At 38.0% G+C, this 12,285-nt stretch overlaps 1 protein-coding gene across 1 annotated transcript in view; it reads right to left on the reverse strand.

Annotated features, from left to right (window-relative positions):
• The window catches only part of Cyp7b1 (cytochrome P450 family 7 subfamily B member 1), a 178,535-nt gene that overhangs the window by 9,507 nt on the left and 156,743 nt on the right, over positions 1-12,285 (reverse strand). The window contains exon 5 of the mRNA XM_005322962.4: positions 5,094-5,269. Coding sequence (XP_005323019.1) covers positions 5,094-5,269 — 176 coding nt within the window. The remainder of the gene's footprint in view (positions 1-5,093; positions 5,270-12,285) is intronic.

Here is a 12,285-nt window from a genome sequence, read left to right on the forward strand (position 1 = left end):
GAAATGGTGTACTATTGAAACTCTTGAAATCAAGATTGAATAGAAGATCCTATATTCTGAATAGAGGAGAATTTTTGGTATACATGACAGTGGAAGATTGCATAACATCTTAATTTGTGTTTTCCAAATACTGTGTTTAGTTCAGCTCAACAGATTTTTCCTTCCTTCCTTCCTTGTTTCCTTCCTTCCTTTCTCTCTCTCTCTCTCTCTCTCTCTCTCTCTCTCTCTCTCTCTCTCTTTCTTTCTTTCTTTCTTGCATTTCCTGTATAAGAAGCATTGAAGCTACAAAGATTTAAAACATGGTCCTGCTGAGGTAGGTCACCCATGATAGGCTCATGTCTTATAACCAATTTATAAGTTGGGTATAGCAATTGAAATTAGACAAAATAAATGACTTTGTAGTAATAAACACAACCTGTCAGTGTTTCAAATGGATGACTAAGGGGCCACTGCTTTGCTGCTTTTAGTTATAGCCCTCATGAGGGGAAAGATGACAAAGTATGGAAGTTCCTTTTTACTTCCATGACTTGGGTTCAAGTCAGCTTCGAGATGTAGTCAGCGGCTGCCAGCTTGTGATAGATTGGTACACCTTTCCCAAACCTGTGTTTTGGGGTCTTCAAGTTGGTAACATGCAATCTACCATGGATGGTAGTATTTACACCATGAAAATGGACAAATATTACAAATCAGAGCCTTTTAATACTTTGATATACAAGGGCACAACTGGTTTCGATACTGTAGGTATGAATTGCCAGTTTACTGGTAATGGAAGAAGCGTTGTCCACACAGAGGATCTGGCTGTGAGAACATGGTTGCATAATAAGGCTCAGCTCCTATACTGTGGACTCTTAGGCAAGGGCCAAGAGGTTACCCTTTATGCCTATCACAGTGCTTTTGAGTAGATGCTCAGTATGTTTGCTTCCTTGAAGTTTACCGATGACACAATCATTATTCCTTGTTGAAATATAGACAAACTTTATTAGAATTATTTCTTCATCTGTCATAACTGGTCTATTCTAAGAACAATAATAATAATAAAAAGAATGTGTATACCACAATTCCTATAATGATTTTGAATTTTCTCAAGGACTTTCAAATTCATTCATCATTTTTTTTATGCCTACAACTCTGAGGAGTACATAGAGTAGAACTACACTAGGTTAGACATGACCTTTCAACTTCAGAGCCTTTTAGGGGCATACTCCAAAGTATTTGGAATTCCACTGTCATTTTACCATGTTTCTTTACCTTTGGAGGCAGTGTGCTGATAATAAAGTACTGTTGTCTTAAATACTTTCTGTGTCTTTCTTATAGCTTAATAGTGTCACCAAGCCTTTATCCTTTAGCATTTCTGGGCTTGGAAATATGAATCAACAGATTTGGTCTTTTCCATAACTCCAATTCTGGATATCATTGCATTCTGACAGAAAAGAATTATTTGATAACCAGTTACGTGAGTTCTGGCTAGTAACAGATGTATATTTAGAATAGCCCTCAGAAGACCTTAAAAAGCTATTCACTCCTAGCTAACTAATGGAGTATCTAGACTTTGTTGGATAGCATGTCCTCTAGAGAGAGAGAGACAGAGAGGAAGAGTCAAAAGGGATGTTATTTTGCTCTCACTCTCATTGTAAATTTCACTTGCCAATTTATTTTCCCACACAGGCAAGAATCACCTGAATGCTTAACATAACAGTAAGCTAAGCAACCAATATTCAGGAAAAGAAGAATTATTAACACAAAAGTTACACGTTGGAAGCTTATAGGCCAAATTAGGTCTCAAAATATTTTTTTCTTATCCCATATTATTTTAGACTTCAATTTTCCAAAGTCATTTTCTTTAAAAGAAAAAAAAAAAAAAGAAGGATCAATATGATGTGCCCAAACTAGATCTAAAGGCTTGCAAGAATTGAGGGCTCATTCAGAAGTATCCACTGTTCCCACTGACATACTTTACAGGGTCTCCTCTCACCATAGTTCTTACCACTCTCCAATTGTATTACTATGCTTATGAACAAGTCACTCCCCCCTCCCCCTACCCTCGATTTTGGTACTGAGGATTTAACCCAGGGGCATTCTACCATTGAGCTACATCCCCACACCTTTTGTTTTTTATTTCAAGACAGGCTCTCACTAAGTTGCATAGGGCCTCACTAAGTTGCTGAGGCTGGCCTTGAACTTGCAATTCTTGTGCCTCAGCCTCCTGAGTCGCTGGGGTTACAGGTGTGCATCACTGTGTCCAGCACAAGTCAGTTCTTTGTTTGATCTGTGCTTACTCCCAGTGTGTATGTAAATGTGTGCTGACCTGATTTAAAGTTTTAACTGAAGTATACCTTCAGTGCATTTATGTATCCCATCATCCCATTCATTATTTAGCTGACATGGACGATGTCCTGTGTTGGGGGGGGGACTGAAAGAAGTAACTGCCAAAATACTGCAGTATGCACCATAACAAAGTGGGCACATGCCACAGAGCGGGCAATGGCAAATTCTCTGGAATAATGTGGAAATCAGAAACATCATCAAAGAAGATGTGATTAAGGTTATTCTTGTGGAGTAACCTAAAGCCTGCTGGCGGACAGGGAGGGAGGGACACTTCATGAATAAAGAAATGTGGGTATAAAAGCTCTAAAGTGGGAAGGAAGACCTTGGCCTGTTTTGGAAAGCAACATTTTAGAGCCTTTGGGTCTCAGAAATTCTGAAGCCAAGACTAAGTCAGTTGGGAGAAGCTGTGTCTATTAATTCTCTTAGGCCTCTATGTCCTCCAAAGCAGCTACACCTGTATTCAGAGTTAGTTTTCCTACTAGTTTTGGCCCAATAGCAATTGTCTGTTTTCTATACCTAAAACCTGGTCATCTCATTAAAAATTTATAGCTTACAAAAGGCTGGTAGTGATGAATATACATCTCTCATGAGCTTGTGGCCCAGTGTTCCCAGTGAGGAATGGCCATGGATAGGATTTTTCAGAATTTTCTTCTTTACTGTCAGTATGTGTTGTTTGGGGATGCTATGTGAAGATCTATAGCATCTTCTTCTTGCTATCTTAAGTTGTTGCGAACCAAAGGAATAACGTCAGATGTTCTGATGGTGGTAGGTACTTGGTAAATGTTTGTAGAATGAATGATAAGAACTGGACAATCATATAAAAGTGATTCTTAACTGTATCTTACTTTTTTTTTCCTGTGCTAAGAATTATCAGCATTTCCAAAATTAATTTCAGGGTACTATGGCAAAAATTAGCTAGTTAACTTTAAAATCAGTTAGCATTATTGGCTAATGTTCAATCTAGTAAAGAATAGACACTGCTCCTCAACTCAAGTTACAGCTACTTTAATGATGCTAAGTCAATATTCAAAATATTGCATTTTTGTTCTTGTACTGATTTAGTATGCGCTAAACCCTTATGATTACTATCAAGACTGGGCAGCTTATTATGTAAGATTTGGTCATTGCCACTGTATTCCATAGGAGAAAATTTCTTAAAACACTTTACTTTTTTTTTTTTTAACTTTGGTTTTTAAATTCCTAAAGTTCTAAATTAAGGTCTTTTTTGTTGTTGTATTATCACGGGGGCTAAAACTGGTAGAAACTGGGAGTACTATAAAGAATGATGCCAAAAATTTAGTGGTAATCTGGTGAATATTTACTGTTTGTTGATAATTTTAATGTAGCAAAGAGGAATAATCATAATGTAAAATGAAAGTAGAAGCTAAGTGAAAAACTATAAATAGAAATGAAACTATTTTAATATTTAGAAACAGGGCTGGGGATGTGGCTCAAGTGGTAGCACGCTCGCCTGGCATGCGTGCGGCCCGGGTTCGATCCTCAGCACCACATACAAACAAAGATGTTGTGTCCACCAAAAACTAAAAAATAAATATTAAAATAAAATTCTCTCTCTCTCTCTTTAAAAAAAAATATTTAGAAACATTTTCAGATACTAACTATGTGTTTGTCTTATTTATTAAATATGTACTTGTGAGTGAAATTTTTTGATATTTACAAATGTGGAGATGAAGCTTATTGTCCACAGAGTATTCATTTACTTGCTAATATTTTATAACCTATTGGCTATCATCATTCATCTAATGGCTCTTTAGAAATGGGTGGAAATGATACATACATTCCCACACTAAGATATTTGCTATTGCTGATGAAATAAATGCAGAGTATGTTACTGTTATTTGAAATCTGATTTCTTTGTGTTAATTTCTAAAATTCAACAATATTATTATTCAGCCTAGCTGCAAAACATGTAACTTAGAAACTAGGATTTAAAAGTGACCCAGTTATGAAGTGCTCAAAAAGAGCACAGAAGTTCCCCTTTGGAAAAAAATAAAAAAGCATTGTATATACCAAAACAGCTACAGCAACAATTACTTTCATGAAAAGCACAGAAAGAATATGACTGCCTTCAATTTGCATGCAGGTGGTGAATCTCTGAAGTGGTATTAAGGGATGAATCGGGTGGATTAATTTCCAGTCTTTGATATTCATTAACTCCAGCTTCAGAAAAAAAAAATACAAGGAGATGACACAATTACCCTCAGAGCTTCACCAGTGAGCAGCAGCTTTACAATCTCAAGTTCATAATGCCATACTAATTGATCAAGAAGGGGCATATACCTTTAGTGAAAAAGTACATGGGCTTTACTATAACAATGATGGTATTAGTCTTTGGGAGAGTCGACTTTACTTTGCAAATACTTAGCAAAAGAGTCGACATTATTTATTTGCTTTGCCACCTGTCAAGAGCTAGGCCCTGCATGGTTTTCAGTAATTCTCTGCCAAGCAAAACCTAATTTTGGCCTAAAGGTAATAGCGGCCAAGGTACAATATTCCATTTCATTTAAAGCCAATAACATTTAGTCGGATCACACTATTTCCAGTTGTACATCACACAACCTTTCAAAGATGGATCCTTCAAAAACACTTTAGTAAAGAAAAAAACTAGCTTATTAGAAAGAAAAACACAAGTCATCAAGCTGTCTCAGATCTCTTCCGGAACCAAGTGGCAAGAGGAAGAGAGATCATGAAGAAGAGAGATGTTCTTGCACTAAGAAGAAGCGATGACTGGCTTGATGCTTATTTACCTCTGGAGCTTCAAAGATTTCAGGATCACCATGTAGGACTGGAGGAAAGAGGGCAATCAGGTCTCCCTTTCGCAGGCAGTAGTTGCCGTTCTCTGAACTGAGAGTGAAATCCTCTTGCACAAAACGAATGCTGCTGGAATACGAGTGTAGCCGCAAAACCTCAAGAATGATGCTTTCTGAAGGAAACAAACAGACAAAAGCTTACTGAAACATTGCTGCTTTGAAAGGTGCTTTCACTTAGTAACACTCAATAGCCGTGATTGGAAAAGGAAGGCATTTCTTCAACACGTCCATTGAACACCAAGAGGGAGCCAATGGGGGCTGTGGATGGCAAGATCAGGAGTGGGGTGGCCTTGCCCCAACATAGCTGAGGGGGGCATTTCACAGGTAAGAGGCAGCAGTGCTATGTTCAGGCAGAAAGAATGTTAAGGGGATATACAGCATACCCTTGGAGAGTTAAATCACATTCTACTTACAATACACTCCTAGTGGGTTATTTGACAAACCTAAAGCCAGGCTAAGCCATTTAATCACCATTTAGGCAGTGAATAGTAAAGTAATTGTAGTAGTACTTTCTGCGACAGTTTAACACTTAATTTCTTTTATGCTAGCTGTAAATAAAATGTGAGTCAGCATTTGCTGGAAAAATTTCAAACAAAAATACTTTAATAAGATTCAGAAGAAAACCATATTTTCCACTGTATCCAGGGAGAATAACAGTCACCATCATCTCCTGGAAGATTCCAGAAGCCGAATGTCCTTGCTTTCCCAGTGGCCTTCACCTTTTGCTCCTAGCACGACAGATTTTATGGCTAATTTCCGGCAATTTATCCTGGCAGTTTGAGGAGGAATTCCTTTGGGAATAATATGCATAATTTGCATAAATCATTCTGATAGCATGCATATCAGCGTGTAGCTCCTGTCTAGGTCTGCATCTCTCCCTTCATAATCAAAACTGACTATGTTTCCACCAGCGTGAATGGGTCTTAGAATATAAAGCTTGATTCTTTCTAATCAGCAATGTGAAAAGAGCTCCAAATGGAGTTTTTTCCCCTTTCACATGATAACAAATGGTTGTGTTTATGACTTGCAATTTAGCAATCACACACACACACACACACACACACACACTCGAAGGCCAGTTTCTTATTGTTCAGCAAAACTCTGACACACTGAGTATCCAATTATTAGATTATTAAAGGCAGGACCATCAGGGAGGGCTTGCATCTGGCAAAAATAAAAATAAGTGTTATTTCAGTAAAATTTCAATCTATGCACAGCCTGCAAAGGGATATGAAGTAGCTTTGGGTGCCTTCTCCCAGGAGGTTTTTCCTTAAGCATGCATTTGTCTAAAGAAATGAGGCTGCGGTCAGCTCTGTGTGGGCAGTGTGGTGATTCAATGTGACGTACAGTGAGGCTGTGCATATTCTCTTGGACTGCCTTCGTTATTATAATCAGGCAGAGTCAAATCGGTTTGCTGGTGATGAGGCCAGAAAAGAACTTTGGTTTTGGAACATGGACTCTACTGCAGATAGCCACAAGGCACCTGACACGACGGATTTCAGCTGGCAGGACACCAACAACCAACATTTCTATGGTGAAAAGCAAGGGTCGGCTTCCCATGTACTGCTGCTGGCCCTGTTGGACCAACAATAGCGTAGCATCATTTTAGCTTGTGGTGTGAAATGGTAGCTGACATATGTAGCAGTGCTGTTCACCCAACAAGTCCAGTAGGGGTGTGGGAAGAAGAAAAACAAAAGCAAAATAATGGTGGGGTGGGGCCGGGGATGTGGCTCAAGCGGTAGCGTGCTCGCCTGGCATGCGTGCGGCCTGGGTTCGATCCTCAGCAGCACCACATACCAACAAAGATGTTGTGTCCGCGGAGAACTAAGAAAAAATAAATAAATGTTAAAATTCTCTCTCTCTCTCTCTGTCCCCCTCCCCCTCTCTCTCTCACTCTCTCTTTAAAAAAAAAAAAAAAAAAAAAAAAAAAAAATAATGGTGGGGTGGCTGCTGTGACAGGGCAGGCATTTAACAGTCCAAATAACATGGTCACATCCGATTGGCCAGTATGCTCTCAGGGAACATGGCAGCTTGCGCCCACTGCAGTATCACAAATGACAATTGGGCAAGCATATCTTATGCAGAAGTTAATCACAATAATGGAGCTCAAAGTGTGGCTCAGCAGTCAGATCGTAAGTGACAAATCTGTTTTACCTTCCAGTACCAGTTATGTGTGCAAGACGAGGTTGGCTCTCGCTCTGAGCGATCATGCCGATAATCATTAGACGACAAAAGTAATGAGTTGCGTTATTATCAGCAATGGAGAGTCAAGCTTACAGGGCTCCGCAGTACAACATACAGACACAAAAGCCAGCAGCTTTTCCACCAGCCCCAGCACAAATGCGGGCAGAGCTATATGTTGAGAAGAATGACAACTGCACAATAAAAAAAATTGCAGCCTCTACTTGTAGTTGTCATAGTTGAGCAGACACCAGCCAGTGCCACTGACAGACCAGCTGGGCCCTGGGAGGACTTCCATGCTACACCAGGAGGTACAGTAAATTATCCTGCACGGTAGAGCAACATCTGTTTCTGTGCTAGTGCCGAACAAACAAGGCAATTTAAAACATACCAAGGGATAACCAAGCAACAAATGAACATGACCCTCATTTTTTCCCCCTTCTCACACACGAGGTGCTAAACTTCATTGTGCAAGCATTCCATGAAAGAGAAGCCAGGTTTTTATTTGATAAGGTGTTGTCAGAGAGATTTTACATATTTCCAAAATGGAAAGAAAAAGCTTATAGTATTGTTATTCTTAGAATCTTCCCCCTTCTATCTTCATTTCTTTTATACCAAAGCTAGCACTCAGTTCTCAATTCGCTCTAGAATTAAAAAAAAAAAACTTTCCATATACTTATAAATATTCAGTCTTTAAACCTAATTTGCTATACTTAGTTCACATGCCTTCAAGCATTTGTCTTCCAATTTCCACTGAATAAATGCGTACTAATGAGAACTAGAGCAAGCTGCTGAGGCAAAGCTGGGTGACTTGGGTCTGGCCTGCCACCAGCTTGTGATAGGCGGGCAAATTGAGTTAAAATGAAAAGTCTTGTCAGCTGAAATTCAACATGGTAGCCAAACAGCAAGCTGTCAATCATCCAGCCAAAACAAGGGACTGCAGGTAATAAAAGGTCATTGTGAATCATTAGTGTACTTGGCTTTCATATGGAAGTTAATTTTAATTAAACATGATCTCTATCTGTAAATGTTTTATAAAACTTATTGTGCATAATGGATTGTTAATTTACACTAACATTTAGCAGGTAATAGGACCTTCTAATTATTAGAATGCATTGTAGAAAAATGGCTATCAAGAATGCAAATATTTGGGGGATAAAATTTACACCAGCCACTGCAAGGTGCTAACAATTACAAGTGTGATTGAGATAAGGCTGCCTGTGTATTATTAAGAACCGAGTTTTAAATGACTGGTAATGGATACACAAGGAAAGCAGATTACAAAAATTCCTACAACCAACTCAGAATTTTGGGTCTGTGCTACCTCCTTCACCTGGCTAGCAAGACTTGTTTCTCTTATCAGGATATAAAACTATTCTGATGAAGTGTCCCTTCTAAGCAAAGAGCTGAGGATGTTTTACAATATAGCTGGAGGAAAATAGAAAACGAAAGGAAATGCTGGCAGAAAAAGGCATATGTACTTTCTCTTTTGCTCTCAGATCTCAACTCTGGCTGGAATAATTGACAAATGACTCTCATCTGCAGATTTAAAGTACTAAAGCAGATCATGACAATCAATAATGCATGTTACAATGCAAATGCAGATAAGCACATCCGGGTTTCTGCCTCACACTTAGGCCATGTCTGTATACGTGGAATGAATGTACTGTGACATGGCCAGGCTGTTAATTTGGGTCATCTTAATGATCGGTGCGGGCTGGCATGCCATCTGATTAGCCATGGTGATCACCGGATCGCAGTGATGGCTGGAGTGAAATGAACAGTCAGGCCTTGCTGCAGTCACTGGGGCTGAACACTTAGGCGGTCTTAAAGAGATGGTGGATGGGAAAGGGGAAAGGAAGGGTGGATATGAATACACTGTGTTCCAGGAGGTGTGTTGAAATGGAGTGAGGCTCAAGATGTGTGTGTATCTGTGTGCACGAGTGTCTTGATATAACCTCTTCCAGGCAGATGAGGAGGTAAAAAAGAAATTGTGATAATTGATCATATAATTTAAAGCAAAATCACAATTTCTTGGCTCAACAATTGTGTATTTGAATAAAGTTAAAAGTAAGTCTGAGCTGGTATGATGTTCTACCTTCCTGTGTGTTGCAGACACAAATTTGGGTTTACTGCTAAAATACATAAATGTAAATTCAACATTCATATATTCAACAAATATTTATTAAGTTCCTACTCTGCTCAGAGCACTGAGCCACTGTTGCTGGTGAGGAGAGGGACAGCAATATGGATCTGACCTTCATGCACACAGCATATAGGGAAGAGGGCTCTTGAGATTCTACTTAAGACACTATAAAATTTCCTTTTAAATTCATTTTAATTGATAGATGAAATTTGTATTTATTTATGGCACACAATGTGATGTTTAAAAATATGTATGCACTGGGGAGTGGCTAAATTGTCCTAATTAATATATGTATTGCCTCATATACTTATCACTTATTTGTGATGAGAACACTTAAACTCTATTCTCTTGGCAACTTGATATTGTGCAATTTCTGATTGTATAACTCCAGTGATGACATTCTGAAAGCCCTTTTTAGTATGTTTCACATTGAAGTGAAATTTCCTTCCCTTTAATTTGCATCCTTTATAAAACATAGGTAGAAAAGTCTAATTCCTCTTCCACATAACAACCCTTTAAAAATGCGTAAAGACAACTCTCATGCCATTTTCTAATTGTATAAAGACAACTATCATGCCGTTCTCTAATTGTGTGTCAGAGATGATATGGTAGTCAGTCTTTTGATGCGTTGGATGAATTCAATTAGCCAATGTGCCTCTTAAAATGTGGAAGAACTGGATGTACTATTTCAGTTGGAAAAGTAGAGAGGAATTCTTCTGTGTCCTAAACACCAAACGTTTACTGAAATTTCATGGGAGTAGAAGAGAAACAGATTTTGAAATAATATCCTTCTTCACTGGCTTGTTTTAAGCTTTCTGATATCCCAAGTTATCTGAAGTCCTGGCTGCCCATTAGAGTCACCTGAGATTGTTTAAAATAAATACTCCATCCCTGCCAATGGATTCAGAACCACTGCATTAACTAAAACCTTGAAATTACTGGTTTTGAAAGTTGGCTGTGCGTTTGAATCATATCAGGATTTTATAAGGCCATCAGCCCTCACCCCCAAAACAATGAAATTTCTGGGGGCAGGACCAGGACAACTAATTTTTAAAGAAGATGATTCCAATGATCAATCAAGGACGAGAATCATGGCTTTGTACTGGTTTCTTCAAAGCCATACATTTCCTTATCACGTTCTCTTGCAATTTCATTTTAGATCTACATACAACAATCTGCTACTTTAATTCTTATTAAAATTCCCCTCAAATTCTTTCAGCTTCTGTTCCCATCATTCACTATCTTATAGAATCTTTTTAGCTTTGTGCTACAATGAAAAATTGATAAAGATCCAAATCGGTGTATTTTGGTTTTTTTGCTAATGCTTCTTTGTATTACCTATAAAAATCTCACTGCCTACATTGTTAAGTTTCTGATGGCGTCCCTTCTCTCCAGCCTAGAGGATCCTGACTTAAAGTAGAATTTATACCCGGTCAATCTTCCTATCAAAAGAGATAATCTTCAGCAAATGTCACAATTGTCTAATTTAGGTAAACTTTTAATTTTTTAAGTATACAAGTATTTTATAATACTGAATGAGTCTTTTCAAAACAATAGTCATAATTGGGACAAGCATACCACACAAGTGTAAGATGCTAATAATAAAGGAAACTCTGGGGAGGTATATAGGAACTCCTTCTACTGTCTAACTTTTCGGTAAATTTAAAACCATTCTAAAATGAAAAGCTTATTTATATTAAAAAAACACCCAAAAGATTCTAATGGCAATCTCTAGCTCTGTCCTAACCCTCAAACCCTGCTGCATTTGAAAATGAGTAATACATATCTTGTAAAAAATAGAGCTCAAGATCTCTCGTCCATTTCTAGAGAAATTTTGTCTGAGGTTAACAGTGATTATGGTCAGGCAATGAAGTCAAGTAGACCTGGCATCAATTTCTGGATCTGCTGCTGTCTAGTTATATGATTGGGGTTGACTAGATAATATTGTTGAACTATACTACCCAATAGTTAAATAAACATAGTAATATCTGAGAATAAAGTAAGCTAAATACATGAGTTACTTAATGTATAGTGAATTATTAATATTATCAGTCTAGGGATGAAAGAAATAACACCTATATTTTCTTATCCTGAAGCTAAAAATTCAAGTAACTATAACAATTTGGCCCACATTTCTTGATCATATACACGTGCATATCATGGCTGGCTTCATAGAGTCAAGATACAAAGGATTCCTCTCCCCTCTCAGTTGCAACAATAAAAAGGATCCCAAGGGCTCTGGGATCAGACAGATCTGAGGAGAAAAACGTGGTCATGGTCATGGTCATAAAACCTAAGTGCAAATCCTTCCTCTCTCTTTTACCACCCCGCATTCCCTTAGGCAAGTTATTTAGACCCTGAGAACTTTCTCCTTTATTAAAATAATGACAAAATAGCAGTGCCCATATTAACTCAGAGTATCTTGGTGAAGATCACGTGAAATAGGTCTATAAAATTGCACTGAAATATTGAAATCATGTATACATTCACTATGATAATGTTTAATGATGATTATTATTTCTTATTAAAGGACCTTTACTTTTTGTAACTGATCTTTCATTTCTGGGTTCCTCCACCCTACTCACCCCAAATGCTCACAAGCAATGGGTTTAAATATCTTTAATAAAATTTTGATGGGGGAATCAGCTCAGGCTCATAATCCTAGAATTATAATAATTTATGATCTCCTTAAAAAAAAAAAAAAGCCTGACAGGTTTAGCCTAGTTCTTGTTTTACAGCACCTTCTTTTATTCCAATATCCCTCAAAGAGACCACATTTGCAACGTTGCTCAATTTCAGGAT

Source organism: Ictidomys tridecemlineatus, chromosome 7, assembly GCF_052094955.1.
Source record: "Ictidomys tridecemlineatus isolate mIctTri1 chromosome 7, mIctTri1.hap1, whole genome shotgun sequence".
NCBI lineage: Eukaryota > Metazoa > Chordata > Mammalia > Rodentia > Sciuridae > Ictidomys > Ictidomys tridecemlineatus.